Below are 18,553 nucleotides of genomic sequence, written 5' to 3' on the forward strand. Positions count from 1 at the left end.
GGGGGCGGGCCCCGGGACCAGGCGGCGCCGAGGCCGGTCCCTTTCCGCCCGGGGTAACTGTCCGAGTGTAAAGAAACCCCTCACCCTGTGGGCCCGAAGCCCTCGCATCGCTTTCAGGCGGGAAAGGTATGAACATGGTCGTGCTTGCTTAGGACCCTGCGGGGAATCTGAGAAGTCGCCCAAGTCTTTCTCTCCACTAATCCTCATGGGTTGAGTATCACACATGGATACTCTGGACGTGGTTTTATCATAATGATCGTGGTAGAAGTACATGTCAGGTGGCAACCTGTTGACAGTGATTATCTGTCAAGTATCCTCTCATGGACTTGGGTTGCTCATGGTAGGAGTTTGACTGACCGTTGCTGCATGCTTTGCATGTACCTTGCTACCCGATGCTCGGTGCTCGGTGCTCGATGCTCGGCCGTGCAGTCTAGTGCTGGTGACCGGGAGGCCAACCACTAGGACGGGGCCCGCTGTTTCCTGGCAGCGGAATGGACTTCTCAGTCACCGGGCTATGGGCAGCCCCCTCACGGGCCTTCGCTCCCCAAAGGGAGTGAATGGTCCCAGTCGGCGGTGCTGCCTGTGAGCACAGGAGGAGGCCCATTGGAGGATGACAAAAGGGACGGATGAGGTCATGCTGCTGCTGGGTTGGGCGGGAAGCCGCCGCAGGAGAGGCTTGACCTCAAGGCAGCGGCCACAGCCTCGTAACCAGCACAGCTGTGCCTCCATGCCAGCCCCATCCGCGCAGGGTGCTGTCCAAGTGTGTTGGTTGCACCCCCGCGCCGGGGACTCAGGGAAGCCCGCTTTAAGTCTGCTGCTGGCCTACTGTCCACTTGGCAGGCAGGATTTGCATGTGTTCAAGCAGCTGAAGCAGCAGTGAGGCCCACGGCAGGGTGAACCATCCGTTTGAGTTCTCTGTGGTCAGGCACCGTGTGGGACAGTTCCCAAGTGTTGTTTTACAGTTTCACCGTGGCCTTGGGGGTAGCAAACATCCGACTGGTTTGCCCGGTCGTGGCCTGTGTTGTAGTTGCCCTCCCCTCCGTGGTGATCTCATCCAGCCGCCTGGCTTTAATGCCATCTCTCCTTGACATCTCCATCTCCGGCCCCAGCCTGCCATCTGAGCTGCAGCCTCAGCTTTCTAGCTGCCTCGTCCACATCTCTCTGTGTTACTTTGATGCTAAGTAGCCACGTGCAAACTTAAATGCCCGATCTTTACCCCAAAACACTCCTCATGCTGCCTTCACCACCTCAGTGCATGACAGCTCTGTTCTTGAGTTTGGAGCCACCTGGATTCTTCTCAGGCCTCCATACCACCCTTAGGACCATTTATCATCACCTCCGGTTTAAGTCTGGTAATAAGCCTCTTAATTCTTCTTTTTGCTCTCACCCTTGCCCCTCTCCTCATGATTCTTTTACATTGCAAGATAATGTAAAACTGAGGCAGTTCAGATTGGAGCCAGCTTGCCTGGGTGGTAAAACAGCTCCGCCGCTTTCTAGCTGTGTGACCTTGAGCAAGTTGCTTAACCTTTCTCGGTGCTGTGTGAGCACTGGCGAATAAAAGTTCATGAAGGGCTTAGAAAAGGGTCCAGCTGAGAGTTGGCTGCCATTGCTGTCCTTGGATCATGTGACCCCACTGCTTGGACTTTCCTGTCCAGTGGCCCATCTCAAGATAAGAGCCAGAGTCCTGGTCTTGCTTGCTCGCACAGACCTGGCCTCCTCTCATTTCCCCTCAGCACACTGCTCTCACCTGCTATACCACACGCCTACCCAGGGCCTTTGTTCTTTGTGTGCTTGGAGTGTCCCCTCCTCACACTCCCACTACCCACCTGACTCACTCTCCTTACCTTCAGGTGGACAATGGCTGTGAGGTCTTTACTGCCCATTCTTTCTGAAGCTGCCTCCCTTTCTCAATTCCTTGCTTTATTTTCTCTTGAGCACTTACCAGTTTTTCTTAGTTGTTACTTGACCATCTCCTGCTAAAACGTGAGCTCTGTGGGGCAGGGATTTTGTCTGCCTGGTGTCCTCAGCATCTAGGATAGTGTGTGTGTGTGTGTGTGTGTGTGTGCACGCGCTACATTGAAGGGGTTTAGCAAACACTTGTTGAATGAGTATTGAAAGCTTGCAGAGGGAAAGTAAGGAACTTGTTCAGAACTGCCCCACTGTGGGGCTTTGCACCGTGAGCTGCTGCCTCCTGGGGCTGGGCAGGTTTTCCTGATCTTCCAAGAAGCACACACTTTCTCTCCACAGCTCTCCAACCTCACCCTATGCACCTCTTCAAGGCCTCCTTCAGTTGTTATCATTGTCATCTTTGCTTGTGCTTCTACCACATGGCTACTTCTTAGCCTTTTAATATGGTAGTAGGCATTCCCTCTCCTATGCTGCCATTTGTCCTCAAACCCCCCATCTCCTTATGTCTTCTTCATTTTAGTTTTTTTTTTTTTTTTTTGCCCCAGGAGTCACATTTGGCCCTAGCTCGAGTCTGGACAGACCTGCCAGGTGCTAAGGGGTTTGGTCCTGGTCTGATCAGTGTTCTGTAGCTCTGGGCATGCTGACCTGCTTGTCCTTCTCTTAAAATGATCTTTCTTGGTTGGCAGGAAACTGGTCTTACTCTACTCAGTGTTCCTGGTGCCTCTCTGGTTGCAGCCTCCTTAGTGTTTGCCTGCAGCTCAGTCTATCTGTCCTTATCTATGTGCTGCATTTCCTTCATCCTTAGCACCTTTGACAGACACATCTCTGGGGAGGTATTGTGTTAAATTACCATTGAAACCAGAACAGTAAGGACATCTTAGAATCTTGGAAATTAGAGTGACAGCTTGGTGATCATTGCCCTTCTACCTGTGTCCAGGTCGTGGGGACCTTCCTTGTCTCTGGTAGTGCCTTCCTCAGAGTAGACAGCCAGTATTTGTTCAAAGACTTGATTAAACAAGTCTCTGGTTTTTATGTTGTGCCACCTGCAAAATACAACCACCATACTCTGTCCCTTCACCACAAACTTTTTATACATGTGATGTCTGCTGATTCCTGTCTATGCAACCAGTCATGCTGCCCTGTGCATATATAGGCATGCATGTGCGTATCTGCACCGTGTGCATGGCATATTTACATGTATGTCTGTCTGCACTGTGTGTGAGCCTGCATGTGCTTTGCTCCGATGCTCAGGCCTCCTGCAGACCTCTGGGTTTTGGATTGCCCCTCTGAGCTGCCTTCTCAGCCTCATACCAGTCCGTTTGTCATGCTTCCTCTGGAGTGAAGCTTCTCAGAGCTGCGTCCTCAACCCTGTTCTTGGTCTCTATTCCCTCTCTGGGCAGCCTCTCTTCTGTGGCTTTGACGACTACCACCTCTTGAATGTGTTCTGGCCTGTATTCTCAGGACCAGTTACTTCCAGAGCGGTGACCTCAGCTCCTGTTGGACAGGGCTCCTGCCCGAATGCTGAAACACATGCGTCCCTCCAGGGGAAAGCCTCATTTGCTCTCAGTTCCCTCTTGTCTATGCTCTCCACCTCTACCCAGTCAGCAGAGTGGTTAGTATGGTGTCTTCACTGTTCCTGAAGGCTCCTGTTCTTTCACGCCTTGGCCCTCTGGCCTTGAGGACTCCTACCCCTTGGGCATAGGGACTGTGCCTGGAGCAGTGGTTAGCTTCTTTTCTCAAATAAGGATTAAACTGTGGCATGAGAGTCAACTCACCCTGTGTGGCTCCTCATTGCCCCCAGGATGGAGCCAGGCTCCAGATGGTTACCTAGAACTCCCTGTGCCTTGGCTCCAGCTGTCTCCTGCAGCTGCCCCACCAACCCTGGCCTGGCTCCCTTCCCACAGCCACCACCCCTTCCTCTACTGGGAACAGAACCACGCCACCTCTGGCGACTTCAGCACGCTGCATCACTGTCCCGGTCCACGTGCCACCTTGTGGGCCCAGGAGAGCCCTGGGGTTCCAGGGTAGCAGAGCGCCCGGCTGTACCTCTGAGGCCCTAGTGCTGCAGAGTTGAGCTGAGGGTCTCGTGCTCACCCTCTGACTGACACAGCCCTAGCAGGTGAGTAGATTGATGTTGCTCTGATGGCCGGAGGGAGGCCACACACCTTATGTGTGCTCTGGAAAGGGCAGCCTTACACCACGTGCTTGCTTACCTAATAAACTGAGTTAGTGGAATGCTGCGGTGAAGTTTAGTGTAGATTTTTTTTTAATCCTTTTGAGCCTTAAGACTAAATACTGTTTTTATGCTTCTGAAGTAGGAACTACAGTGGACAATTAATAAAATATTTAACTTGGGCTTACTATTATTTAGGTTATAAAGAAATAAAGTAAAGGTAGTTTGTTTTAAAGCTTAAAAGGTTCTCTTAGGCAGTATTTTTGTGTTGTTGTTTTTTTTGCTACACTGTTAAAAGCACTTGACTCTTGGTACCAGGGAAGTAGAAGGTTTCTGTCATTTGTGACGATGTTTTTAAATCTCTTTGCAGGTAGAAGAAGAAAGGTGCCACTTTGGCATGAAGACAGACTCGCTTAGTCGTCAGTCATTTAAGCTGAGTGCATTGTGATTTCCAATAATTGAGGCAGTGGTTCTAAAAGCTGTCTACATTAATGAAAAGAGCAATGTGGCCAGCTTGACTAAGCCGCCAGTGTGTGCAGCGCGGGCAGGACGGCACCGGGTCTCGACGGACTTGTGCATGTTAGCAGTATAGATTTATGTAAGGTTTTTAAAAACTGGTCTTTTAAAATAGTCTTAACCACTTTTACTATGGAGACATATGAGAGTCCCTCTCCTCTCCCGCGTGAGCCCGCAGGAGAAGCGGTGATGGAGAAACGTGCTTGCCCCCTCCAAGCGCTGCCCCGTGAACAGTCTCCACCACCTCCCCTGCAAACGTCCAGTGATGCAGAGGTAATGGACGTTGGCTCTGGTGGTGATGGACAGGCCGAACCCCCTGCTGAGGACCCACTCAACTTCTACGGAGCTTCTCTTCTCTCCAAAGGATCCTTCTCTAAAGCCCGTCTCCTCATAGACCCGAACTGTAGTGGCTACAGCCCGCGCACCGCCCGGCACGCACCTGCGGTCCGGAAGTTCTCCCCTGACCTTAAGTTGCTTAAGGATGTAAAGATTAGTGTGAGCTTTACCGAGAGCTGCAGGAGTAAGGACAGGAAGGTGCTGTACACAGGAGTGGAGCGCGACGCTCGTGCGGAGTGCAGTCTGGCCCTTAGCCCTGTCAGTGGAGACATGCATGCTTGTCCCTTTGGCGGGAGTGTTGGTAATGGGGTAGGCATAGGGGGTGAGAGTGCTGATAAGAAGGATGAGGAGAATGATCTGGATCAGGAAAAGAGAGTGGAGTATGCAGTGCTCGATGAGTTAGAAGATTTTACTGACAATTTGGAGCTAGATGAAGAAGGAGCAGGCGGGTTCACGGCTAAAGCAATCGTGCAAAGAGACAGAGTGGATGAAGAGGCCTTGAATTTCTCCTACGAGGTATGTCGGTGACCTCTCCTTTGGAGTGCTCTTAACAAAACCCAAAGAGAGGTGTTTGGGAACAGCAGCATCTTTTGTAAGCTGATGTTGCAGAGAAAAGAAGTCCATACCAGGTGGAAAAGGGATAGCTATAAAGAGTCCACATTTTTAAACTGATGAAAAATTTGGCTGACAGGTCAGCCTTTTACCAACCTGAGTTGGAAAATGCTGTGGAGACATGCTCCCTGATGGTGTGTGTGCCTGGATCAAGCCTTTTGGCTTCAGTTTTTTGTTTCGTCCCGTTTGTTTTTCAGATGATCATGCACTATAAAGGCACATCTAGGTCCCATTGAGAGTGCCTCATTTCTGTGTCTGTTCTCACTAGTGTTGTTAAACTTGCCTGTGGTGCAGGAATGTAGGCCGGGGCTGTAGTGTCTGAATAGTATGTTTTGCAGGATGATTTTGACAACGACGTTGATGCTCTGTTGGAAGAGGGCCTTTGTGCTCCCAAAAAGAGGAGAGTGGATGAGAAATATGGAGGAGACAGCGACCATCCATCTGATGGAGAGACAAGTGTGCAGCCAATGATGACCAAGATTAAAACAGTGCTCAAAAGTAAGTTGGGTCAAAAGTAGTGAGTGTTTGCAGGGCAGCGGAAGTGCAGGTTTGTCATTTGGATACCAGATGACAGTCTCGGCATGCTTTTGAGGGCAAGATAATCATGTCTGATGAAGGGGAAACAAGACACAAGGACGCACCCAGAAGCAGTACCACCCAGGTGCAAATCGTGGTGTATGCTGTGGAAACCACAGAGAAACTAGTGTCTTGCAGAGGAACTGGGAAGGGACTTCTGATGGGGTGGGGAGTGGACCCCTGAGGAGGGGACATTGGTGTGTTCTGGGAGATGACAAGACAGGCAACCAGTGTGTGTGGAGGTCTAGGCCAGAGGTGGGTGCTCAGCATGGTGGTAGGTGAAGGTCAAGGTCCAAGTTCTAGACTCTGTTGTTCTCGGGAGAAGTCACTAGAAGCAAGCAGGTGTTCAAAACAAAACATGGTAGAATAAATTTTATTGTGGCATAATTGCTCTCAATAAAAACGCTAAATCTAATGATTTGTGGGGTTTTTTGTGTGTTTATATTTAATTCTCACCTGAGGATATTTTTTCCATCGTTTTTCAGAGAGAATAGAAAGGAGGGAGGGAGGGGGGAAGAGTGAGCGAGAAACATCAATATGAGAGAGACATATTGACTGGTTGCCTCCTGCACTCGCCTGGACATGGGGTGGGGAACACACCTGAAACCCAGGTATGAACCCTTGACCCCGAATCAAACCTGGGACCCTTTGGTGTGCGGGGTGATGCTTTAACCACTGAGCTACTCCAGCCAATGGCTGGTTTTTAAAACATTTAGAAATATGTTATATTTTTAAAGATTAAAAGGATGCTGACAACTTGGAAAAAAATGTATCTTTGTAGCTGGAGGTAGAAAAAAAAGCAGGCAGATATTGTTACACAATTTTTATCTAAAAGCACAGCTCCTCTGGCTGCAGCATGGCACGTGTATTTCAGATAGGCAGGGTGGGAGCTCCTGGTGTACAAATGGAGGTGTTCTAAAGGTACAGGCAGTAGGATTTACACTTGGATTTGAGGACAGAGTGGAGAGCAGTAGGGAGACGTCCAGAGTTTTGTTCGCGCAAGTGCTTTGCCAATGCAGTGCCTGTCTGAGAGGAGTCTGTCAGTTTCTGTCTGTCCTGGCGGCACCTGTGAGTGTCCAGGTGGAGATGTAGGGCTGGGCATTTGGACAGCGGAGAGGGGCTGAAGAGATGCATGGGGACTCAGGTAGGCAGACAGGTGACACCTTAGTCTGAGGTGCTTGGTACAGAAGGTGATGAGGTGTGATGGGAGGAAATTGAGGGGTAGGTTGTATACAGTCTCCTCTGGCTATGTAGTGGATGTGTCAGTGGTGGGCAGGTGTGTGTCTGCCTATGTTGACTAGTGGTTGGAATAGGACAAATGTTGGGTTCACTGATTGCAGACGGAGATGAACTTGGGTCTCAGCTTTTGCGAACGGGTTGAGGGGCAGTCTTCACCTTGGTGCCTCTGGCAGGTTTGCTTTGTGCTCTTTCTGGGGTTTCAGTACCTCATTCTGAGCAGGTAAAGTTGTGTCCGTTTTGAGCAGTGCACAGGCTAGCAGTATGCCTGGCCACTCTACCTACCTGCTTGGGCACTGGCTTTCCCTCTGCATTCTTCTCCACCTGGCAGCCTGACTGGCAGTGGTGCCTCCCTCCCAGGAGTTGCAGCTTGCTCCTCCTGCTTACAGACTGCATATGAGCAGCATGTGAGCTCTTCAAATAGCCGGGGCAACTTTATGACCACTCATTGGTATAAATGAGTGGCCTGGATGCACCTCTGTCCCATATTGTGCTTGGTTTGTATTTCATTTGATGTAAGGCAGCTCTTTGGCCTGGCTCACAGGGGAGAGTGCCTGATAGGGTTTGTGCACTTCTGACCTGAAATACTCCCTTCCAGGGGCTGTCCTGACACCAGTTGTCCAGGAGGTGCTGGGAGGTGCCAAGCAACAGACAGGGCTGGAATAGGCTCTGTCTGGAGGTGGGGCACTTCCCTACTTGCTTAGTTCTTAGAGGTTCTTTTCAATATTTGGTCCATTTTACCGTTTTTATCTGCCTTATGTCATAATTAAAAAAAATCCCAACAGTTTTTGTGTTTTTCAAGTGATTGTAGGATGTTCTTCTATGCAGGTCGTGGCCGCCCACCTACGGAACCATTGCCTGATGGGTGGATCATGACATTCCATAACTCCGGAGTCCCCGTGTACCTACACCGAGAGTCTCGGGTGGTCACCTGGTCGAGGCCGTACTTCTTGGGAACGGGAAGCATACGGGTATGGGACGCATCAGTACTGAATTTAGTCTTGCAAATTTGCAGACAAGAATGTGCACACATTGCATCATAGCCAAGCCGAGGCAGCTGAAAGACATCGGATTTCAGACTGGGGTCATCCTTATAATCTATTACAATTTTACTATCCACAGAAACATGACCCTCCTCTGAGTAGCATCCCCTGTCTGCATTACAAGAAAATGAAGGACAACGAGGAAAGGGAGCAAAACAGTGAGCTTTCCCCTAGTGGGGAGGTGTCCCCTGTCAAGCCCCTCAGTCGATCTGCAGAGCTGGAGTTTCCCCTGGAAGAGCCTGACTCCATGGGGGCCGACACGGGGCCCCCAGATGAGAAGGACCCACTGGGGGCTGAGGCTGCCCCTGGGGCCCTGGGGCAGGTGAAGGCCAAAGTTGAGGTGTGCAAAGACGAATCAGTTGGTAAGTTTCCAGAGTGAACTCTTTCCATTTTGCTGCCTTGTACTATCTGCAGGGATGCCCCTACATCCTGTGGGGTCCCCTTCCTTCTGCTGAAGACCATCTGTTCCTAGTTATGTCTGTGAGGAAGGGACTGCTGGGGACCTCTGTCTACCCGCAACATGGCTGGGAAGGCCCATCTCCCTGTTCTTTGGAGAACCGGCCTAGGTCCCACGCTCCAGGCCCCTGCTCCTGGGCTCTGTAGGGCCCATGTGGTCAATGCTGTCATGGAGATGGCTGTTAGTGCAGGCCCCCCTTTTTCTCTAGTCATTTTTATGTTCTTTCCTGAAGTTTTGCTTTTTTTAGTAGCATGTATTCGATGTGGCGTTTTGATTTATCTTGATGCACTCAGAACAGGCTGCTTCAATCCACAGACTCATTGTTGGGAAACTATCACTATTCTGTGGGCATTTCACACTTAAATCCTGCAATTGTGGGTGTGTGTTGGTGTTTTTCACTTCCTCTCCTGTCTTTAAGCTTAGTTTCACCCATTCAAATTTTAACATTTTAATAAAAATTTTTTATTATTACTTTTTAAAAGATATATTTTTACTAGAGGCCTGGTGCACAAAATTCGTGTACTGGGGGGCGGGGGGGTCCCTCAGCCTGGCCTGCGCCCTCTCGCAGTTCAGGAGCCCTTGGGGATCTCCGACTGATGGCTTAGGCTCGCAGGAGAGGCTCCTGCCACCGCTGCTGCACTCGCCAGCCGTGAGCCTGGCTTCTGGCTGAGCAGCGCTCCCCCTGTGGGAGCACACTGACCACCAGCAGGCAGCTCCTGCTTTGAGCGTCTGCCCCCTGGTGGTCAGTGTGCATCATAGTGACCGGTCGTTCTGCTGTTTGGTTGGTTTGCATATTAGCCTTTTATTATTATATAGGAATTTCAGAGAGGAAGGGGGAGAGAGAGTGAGAGAGAGAGAGAGAGAGAGAGAGATAGAAACATCAATGATGAGAGAGAATCATTGCTCCATTACTTCTTGCAGGCCCCACAAGGGATGGAGCCCAAAATCTGGGCATGTGCCCTGACCAGGAATTGAACCATGACTTCCTGGTTCATAGGTCAATGCTTAACCACTGAGCAACATTGGTTGGACTTTTATTATTTATTACTTTTAATCCTCACCTGAGGACATGCTTAGAGAGAGAACCGGGGTGGGGGCGGGGGGAGGGAGAGAAACATCAATTGGTACGTGCCCTGACTGTGGATCGAACCCACAACCCTTCAATGTACAGGACGACACTCAACCAACTGAGCCATTCGAGCCAGGCTACCCATTCAAGTCTTAGTTGTCTCTTCGGTCATGGCAAACTGTTACCTGCTGAATTTTTTTTTTTTTATCTATTTATTTTTATTGATTTCAGAGAGGAAGGGAGCAGGAGAGAGAGCAACATCAATCATGAGAGAAAATCATTGATCGGCTGCCTCTTGCACTCCCCCTACTGGGGATCGGGCCTGCAACCAGGCATGTGCCCTTGACTGGAATCGAACCTGGGACCCTTTAGTCCACAGGCCGACGCTCTACCCATGGTGCAAAACTCGCTAGGGCTTTTGATGTTTTTTGAATTGATTTCAGAGAGAGGAAAGGAGAGGGAGAAAGGAATAGAAACATCAATGATGAGGGAGAATCATTGATTGGCTGCCTCTTGCATGCCCCCTACTGGGGATTGAGCCTGCAACCCAGGCATGTGCCCTGACTGGGAATTGAACCGTGACCTCCTCCTGGTTCATGGGTCAATGCTCAACCACTGAGCCACACTGGTTAGGTTGAATCTTTTTTCAAAGAGGACTTTGCCTTTTCAGGACTTCTGATTGTGTGTATTGCTGCCTGGCTTGTCTCATAACTATTCCATGTGAGGAGCCTAAGAAGAGCTAGGGAGATGGCTTCTGGGGGATGGGGGAGAAGCAGCATGCTGGTTAGAGCCTTGGACATCTGGGGAAAGGCAGAGTCTCACTGGTCCCCGAGTTCCCCCGATGGGTGGATCTCAGTCTTCCCTCAACCTGTGTGTCTGGTGTTGCCTTCCTCCCTCTTGCAAGCCGGCTTCCTCTATCTTCTGTGGGTGTGTCAAGGCTTTTCTCTGGGACCTAGCTGGAAGGGAGCTCTCCCTTTGAGACAGTGCTCTATTTTTTTGTACTATCTTTTATGCACGTGTAAATGATTGTATTTCTGTTTTTCTAAACCACTAACCTCATTCTGTGAGAGGTGACCACTGGTACTTACTTCCAGACTCACTTCTCTGCATTCTATGCAAAGAAGTATTTAGTTTCAGTTTATAATTAAGTAGGTGCAAGTATATTTTTTGTAGCCTTTTGTTTTAAAAAGCTACATCTCAGTGTACATCTCAATCTTCCTACACAGAATCCTTCTCTCCACCTTCTGCTGGCATTGCTCTTAGGGCTGGGCATGAGCTACGGCACACTTGAGTGCTAGGAGGCAGGCAGGAAACTATTGAGGCTGATGGGAACCTCTAGGAAGTCCTGGGGAGAAGGGGATAATAGTAGGTGTAACAGTAAAAGTGGGAGGCCCCAGGACACTTCACTGAATGGTGCGGGGGTGGAGTACTCAACTGAGGCAAGGCCCTGCATGAGCTGTGGGGCTGAGCCAGGGACCAAGTGGGGAGAGGCATGATGAGTATCCAGGTCTAAGCTGCCAGACAGTGTTACTGGATTTGGAGGCTGCCAGGGTGGCTGGAGGGGAGAGCAAGCAAGATGGGCAGTGGGTGCACGGCTCCCCTGCCTGCTACTGGCAGGTAGGCACCTGTTTTGATGGACTCTGAAGGCCATCTGATTTTTTTTTTAGAGCTTTCTTTTTAAAAAAATCCTTGTTCTTACTCCAAATTAACTAAAAGAATATCCCAGAAGTTTGTTCATAAGGACCTTTCAGAATAATTTGAGCTGGCTGAGTGAAGGGACCTCATTCTTTGCTTTCCATACCCTTCAAAAGGAACATGGAAAGAGCAGTGGGTATTGTGTGGTGGGACCTGTCTGGTGGTAGCCCATCACTGTCCAATTCACTGGACAGAGGAAACGACTTACATTGAAAATTATTAATATGTCTCGCTGGTAAATCTTATATAGATCTTGAGGAATTTCGGAGCTACTTGGAGAAGCGTTTTGACTTTGAGCAAGTTACTGTAAAGAAATTCAGAACTTGGGCCGAGCGGCGGCAGTTTAACCGAGAAATGAAACGGAAACAGGCGGAGTCTGAGAGGCCCATCCTGCCGGCCAATCAGAAGCTCATTACTCTATCTGTGCAAGATGCACCCACAAAGAAAGGTGAGTGGGGCTTGTAAATTGTAACATTGGCAGACTGGTTATATCGTTATTTTTCATTTGATGTTCTTAAAATGTATACTTTGTGTGTGAGTTGCATTTTAATTGAAAGCTTATGTTTACCCTATGAATGCAGAATTCCGACACATTCATGGCAGTGAGCCTCTAATTCAATGACTTGGTAACTTGGATGGTGCCAGGTCCCGAGTGCTAGCTTGTAGTGGGGTCCTCACACTGTTGTTGAGATGGTCCTTCTTGTCACAGAATTTGTCATTAACCCCAACGGGAAATCCGAGGTCTGCATCCTGCACGAGTACATGCAGCGTGTCCTCAAGGTCCGCCCGGTTTATAATTTCTTTGAATGTGGTAAGTTTGACCTTCCTCGTCTCAGTACTAAAGTCACACACCTCACTTTGATCATGGCTGGGGAGATGGGAACTGGCTGTTATTTGGGATAGAAATGAAAGGGAAGGACAAGGAGAAGGATATTACAGATAGGCAGTTCATTTTTATGGGAATGTGTCTAGAGTAGACTAAGGGTTACTGCCTCTGCTTCCCCTTTTATTGTTCACACTCCACCCTCCCTCATCTTCCTTTCTTCCTTGCTCTGAGGAAGGCCTCCCATTGTCTCCAGGCTCCCCCAGGTGGATGAAGGAGCTTCAGGCCTGCCCTTCCCATCAACTGTCTCCTGTCCGTCCTTGTCACATCCTTGAAAACCAATTTTTCTTCCTGTTGGAAGCCAGAACCTAGGAATTACTCATTGCTTTTCATGTTTCTTTGGCTCACTACATCTGTGCATCCCTGCCCCTCACTGTACTCTGTCCGTCTTTCACAGACATTGGTCCCTGTTCCTGGTGGTTCTGCCTCTGACCTTCAGCTCACTATCCCATGGTCCCCCTTTCTTGAAATTTTCCGGGTGTGTTCTCTGCCTGCTGACCATCTCAGCCCCATCTCAATGCCTCAGGGAGTCTCAGGTCTCTGTCTTCCAGCAGCAGTCTTGGCCCCACCTTGTCTGCTGGTGTGAGCAGATTGTGTGTGTGTGTGTGCGCTTGAGTGTGCACACTGGCTTCTAATGTCTTGGCAAGTGTGTTTTAAAACAGTAATTTTAATTTTAAGAGAACCCAAGTGAGCCTTTTGGCGCCTCGGTGACCATTGATGGTGTGACCTATGGATCTGGAACTGCAAGCAGCAAAAAACTTGCGAAGAATAAAGCTGGTAATGTGCCTGCTGAGATGTCAGAGCCCCATACTACCCACTGTGATTGTCCCTCCTCTTGGTTGGGGAGGGCTGAGCAGCAGGAGTGGGAGTGGTGTGGTTGGGGAAAATCCATTTTATTTCTGTAATTGTCTATTTGATTTTTAAAAATTATTTGCTCATTGGGAAAGATTCAGATATAGAAAGTAAAGCCTGAGAAATAAAAGTAGAAAGTCCCTTCTTAACTCATTGGCAGCCAGGCTGAAATCTCCTACCCTTTTCCTCCCTACTCACAGAGCTGACTGGGCTGCACTAGGCACATGTTGTAGAGGGGGTTTGTATTTAAACGGAGCAAAATGTGGGCATGCTAGGAGATGAAAAACAGGTGAGTCAGCATGCTATTGGCATTCTCTTTGAGTGGTTTTGACATTTGTGAGGACGATTTCCTGAGTCCTTCAAACTGCACATTTGGGACTGCCACTCATTGAACACATAGCAGATCCGGGGGAAAGCTTATGTTTTCTGGTTAAAACCCATTGCTCTTTTTGACCGTGTATGTGCTGTTCACTTTTATGCTCAGCACTAGTAGTTGTTGGCATTTTTTCCCAACAATTTGGAAAACAACTACAACAAGAATTTGCCCCAGCTCAGGGCTATTTGGCCTCTTCTTAGGAGTGGACCACATTGCAGGGTAGGTGTTGGGTGCACCCCAGACTCTGGTACCCATTGGCTGATTCGTGAGGTTTCTATTATTCCCATTGTCTTCCAGAGCGGCTCTGCCCTTCACAGAGTGTGAAATATGTCAGTTTTGTTCAAATCTCACTAGGTCTCGGGTCAGTTTAAGTGTTTTTGCTCATGGGACTTAGCGTTTCCCTCGGTGTTGCTTTCTTTCGATAGTGTATGCTGAATACAATTGGAATAATACATTACTGTCTGTCCTTCCTCTGTGAGGCTGTGCTGGGCTCATCCAGTGCACCCTGTTCTCTAGGAAGGCCTATTGTCCTTTTTTTTTTTTTTCATATATTTTATTGATATTTTTTACAGAGAGGAAGGGAGAAGGAGAGGGATAGAGAGAAACATTGATGAGAGAGAAACATCGATTCAGCTGCTTCCTGCACACTCCCTACTAGGGATGTGCCCGCAACCAAGGTACATGCCCTTGATCGGAATCGAACCTGGGACCCTTCAGTCCGCAGGCCGATGCTCTATCCACTGAGCCAAACCGGTCAGGGCCTATTGTCCATTTTTGAGAAATTCTGTCAGAAGACTTTTTTTTAAATCCTCACCCAAGGATTTTTTTCCATTGGTTTTTAGAGAGAATGGAAGAAAGACGGGAAGACAGAGAGAAATATCCATGTGAGTGAAACACATGGATTGGTTGCCTCCTGCACGAGCCCTGACCAGGGCCTGGGCTGGGGAGAAGCCTGCAACTAGGTATGTGCCCTTGACCGGAATCTAACCTGGGACCCTTGGGTCCACAGGCCCACGCTCTATCCACTGAGCCAAGCTGGCTCGGGTGAGTTTTTATTTAAAAAAAAAAATGTTTTTATTGGTTTTTAGAGAGAGAGAGGAAGGGAGAGGGATATACAGATAGAAACATCTATGAGAGAGGAACATCATCAATCAGCTGCTTCCTGCACGCCCCCTACTGGGGATTGAGCTCACAACCTGGGCGTGTGCCCTGACTGGGAATTGAACCGGTGACCTCTTAGTTCTTGGGTTGATTCTCAAACTCTGAGCTATACTGGCCAGGCCCCCAAAGACGTTTTCAGCTCAACAGGCTGGGTGTTACTGAAGTCATGGAGCAGTTAACATAGAGCAGGCCCAGCATGGGGGTGGAGACATTCTGGTGGCAGGACCCTGCTGCACTCCTCCCCACGAGCAGGGACCCACTTTTTCTGCCCAGACTCTAGCTTCTCTTTAGACACCTGCACTTGGATGTCTTGCTGGTTCTATAACCCTACAGGGCCAGACTGTCACACATCCCTCCCCCCTCCCTCAGTGCCCCACATTCCCATGCCATTGGTGAGTGGCACCCTTGCTCACTTGGACACCTGTGCTCAGCATGGAGTCATCCCTGTGCTCTGTCCTGCAGCTGTTTTTCCAGATAATCCATCTGATCTGGCTGCTTCTCCTGCCACACACATGTAGCTTACTCAGTTTGCAGTTCTCCCTACTTGGTCCAGGTTCTGCTGAGCCATTTGTCCGCATGTCACGTGAATCCTCTGACATGCACATCTCCTCTCCCTAACCTGCTACAAGTGCCTCAGGGCCAAATTGCCTCTGTCACTGCCTCCTTTTCTTAGGATGTGCTCTTTTCCATCCTCTGCTGTCTCTGTCTCTAAAAGTACTGCTGCTCCCTAGGGCCCTTGCTCCCCTGAGTCGTAGGGTCCCTGGTCCTGCAGAGGAGCCAGTGTATAGCTTGCTCTGCAGTTGGAAAGCAGGCTGGGCCTAAATCCTCATCCTCAAGATTTTTCTTCTCATAGCTCGAGCTACGCTGGAAATCCTCATCCCTGATTTTGTTAAACAGACTTCTGAGGAGAAACCCAAAGACAGTGAAGAGCTTGAGGTGAGTGTCATGACTGCCCTGTTTGGAACTGCAATTCTCAACTCAGCCTGCCCTGCCAGTGATTTAATCATTCAAGGTGATATTGTTTGTTCATATTTTATAAAAGGGGAAACTTGCTTATCTTTGTACAAGCACAGGAAAGAAATGTCATTTTTGTCCCCTGTGTCTTGTAATTGATAGCAGGAAGTTGCTTGTGAGCAATAAATGTATTTGGAAGTAAATCAGCTCTCTCCTTATAGTAGATCTGTGGTGGGAATGAACCTTTGAGGCAGGGTCTACAAAAGTTAAATTAGTCTTATATTAAGAACCATTTAAAACTACTTGTGAACTTTTTTGGGGTAAATCTGTTTCTATGATTTCTAACAAGGGCTTTTCAAACTCTGAAGAGTTTGAAAGATTATATATCAATAAAGCTTTTAGTCTTTTTAACTAAAAGCTTTATTGATATATAATTTATATGCCATGAATTTTATCCTTTTAAACTACAGTTCAGTGGCTATTTGTATATAATCATCACAACAATCTAACCTTAAAAATTTTTAGCAATAATTCCCAATTCTCCCCATTCCCTAGCCCTCAACACTAATTAGAAGCCACTAATGTACTTGCTGTCTCTGGATTTGCCAGTTCTGGACATTTCATAGGAATGAAATCACATATGCGGTCCTTTGTGACTGGCTTCTTTCACTTAACATGCTGTGTTATTTGTGGATCTTATTAGATTGAGAATGTTTACTTCTACTCCTGGTTTGCTAAGAGTTTTTGCCAGGAATAGATGTTGGATTTTCTCAGATAGTTTTTCTGTATCTAATAAGATGATTGTGTGTGTTTTGTCTTTTACTTTACTAATATGGTGATATATTACATTGATTTTTGAATGTTTTTTTTTAAGCTGTGATAATTTGTTATTTATTTTTAAACATCCATACATGCCCCAACAGGGGATTAAACTGGCAACCTTTTGTTGCACAGGACAATGCTCATCCAACTGAGCCACTCCAGCTGGGCTGATTTTTTAATGTTAAACTAACTTTGCATTCCTGGGATAAATCCCACTGGTCATGATGTATCTTTTTTTTTTTCTTTTTCTTTTTTTGTTGTTAATCCTCACCTGAGGATATTTTTTCCATTGATTTTTTTTTTTTTAGAGTGATTAGAAGGGAAATGGGGACAGGGGAGGTGGAGGGAGAGAAACATCAATGTGAGAGGGACACATTAACAGGTTGCCTCCCTAATGTACTCCAACTAGGGCCGGGAACGAACCTGCAACCAGCTACGTGCCCTTGATGGGAAATTGAACCCATGACCCTTTGTTACACTGATCAACACTCTAACCAGTGAGCAACACCAGCCAGGGCAATGTATAATTATTTTTATGTATTGCTGGATTTGGCTGCTAGTATTTTATTGACTTTTTGTAGCTATATTTATTTAGAAGGGATACTGATCTGTAGTTTTCTTGTATGTTTTTGTCTAGTATTGGTGTGGGGTAATACTGGCCTCAAAGAATGAGTTGGAAAGTGTTCCTCTTCCATTTGTGGAATAGTTTGTGAAGGACTGGTATTAATTTTTTAAACATTTGATAGAATTCACCTGTGAAACCACTGGGGCCTAGACTTTTCTTTGAAGTTATTTAATTACTGGTTCAATCTTTTTACTTGTTATACATCTATTCAGATTTTTTATTCCTTCTTGAGCTAGTTTTGGGATATTGTATCTTTCTGGAAATTTTTCAATTTGATGTAGGTTATGTAATTCATTGGTATTTCTTTTTCTTGCCTTATTATTTTGGCTATAATCTTGAGTACAGTGCTGAGTAGCAGTAGGGAGGGTGGCCATCCTTGTCTTGTACCTGATATTAGGGGGAAGCATCTAGCCTCTTGCCAGTGAGTATGATGTTAGCTGTCAGGTCATTTCATCAGATCAAGGAAGGTCTCTTCTATTTCTTCTTTGTTGAGTGTTTTTATCATGAAAGGGTGTTGGATTTTTGTCAAATGCCCTTTCTGTATCTGTTAACACCATCATAAGGTTCTTCTTTGTTAATACTAGTATAGTGAATTATGTTGATTGATTTTTTAAAAATGCATTTCTGGGCCCTGGCTGGTGTGGCTCAGTTGGTTGGAGCATTGTCCCATGCACCAAGGGGCTGCAGGTTTGAGTCCCCGTCAGGTCACATATCCAGGTTTCGGGTTCGATCTTGGTTGGGATGCATGTGGGAGGCAGTCGATTGTTGTTCTCCTCTTCTTCTCTCTCTAGAATCAAAGGAAAAAGCGTGTCCTTGGGTGAGAATTAAAATTTAAAAATGCATTCCTATGATAAGTTCTACTTGGGTGTGATAGAAATTTTTTTATGTTAATGGTTTCAATTTGCTAATACTGTTTAGGATTTTTATACCTGGTTTGTGAGGGATTTTAGTTTGTTATTTTCTTGTACATCCATGGTCTGGTGTTAATATCAGGGTACTACTGCTCAGCATCATAAAGTGAGTTGGCAATTGTTCCCTCTTCAGATTTTTTGAAAGAATCTCTATAGAATCAGTGTCATTTCTTCCTCTTAAATGTTTGGTAGTCATCACTAATGAAGCCATCTGCACCTGGAGTTTTCTTCAAGGAAAAGTTTTTAGCCACAAATTCAATTTCTGGAATAGAATAGGGCAGCAATTTTCTTTTCTTTTCTTTTCTTTCTTTTCTTTCTTTCTTTCTTTCTTTCTTTCTTTCTTTCTTT

General features: G+C 47.4%; 1 protein-coding gene across 1 annotated transcript in view; it reads left to right on the plus strand.

The window, feature by feature from the left end:
* Window positions 1–21: 21 nt before the first annotated feature.
* DGCR8 (DGCR8 microprocessor complex subunit) overlaps window positions 22–18,553 on the plus strand; it is a 26,838-nt gene continuing 8,306 nt past the window's right edge. The window contains exons 1-9 of the mRNA XM_005875542.2: window positions 22–4,027; window positions 4,452–5,449; window positions 5,884–6,043; window positions 8,186–8,328; window positions 8,480–8,762; window positions 11,872–12,069; window positions 12,331–12,432; window positions 13,183–13,281; window positions 15,747–15,829. Of these exons, the coding sequence (XP_005875604.1) occupies window positions 4,730–5,449; window positions 5,884–6,043; window positions 8,186–8,328; window positions 8,480–8,762; window positions 11,872–12,069; window positions 12,331–12,432; window positions 13,183–13,281; window positions 15,747–15,829 (1,788 nt within the window). The 5' untranslated portion in view covers window positions 22–4,027; window positions 4,452–4,729. The remainder of the gene's footprint in view (window positions 4,028–4,451; window positions 5,450–5,883; window positions 6,044–8,185; window positions 8,329–8,479; window positions 8,763–11,871; window positions 12,070–12,330; window positions 12,433–13,182; window positions 13,282–15,746; window positions 15,830–18,553) is intronic.

The sequence above is a fragment of the Myotis brandtii genome, unplaced genomic scaffold (assembly GCF_000412655.1).
Source record: "Myotis brandtii unplaced genomic scaffold, ASM41265v1 scaffold463, whole genome shotgun sequence".
Classification (NCBI taxonomy): Eukaryota; Metazoa; Chordata; class Mammalia; order Chiroptera; family Vespertilionidae; genus Myotis; species Myotis brandtii.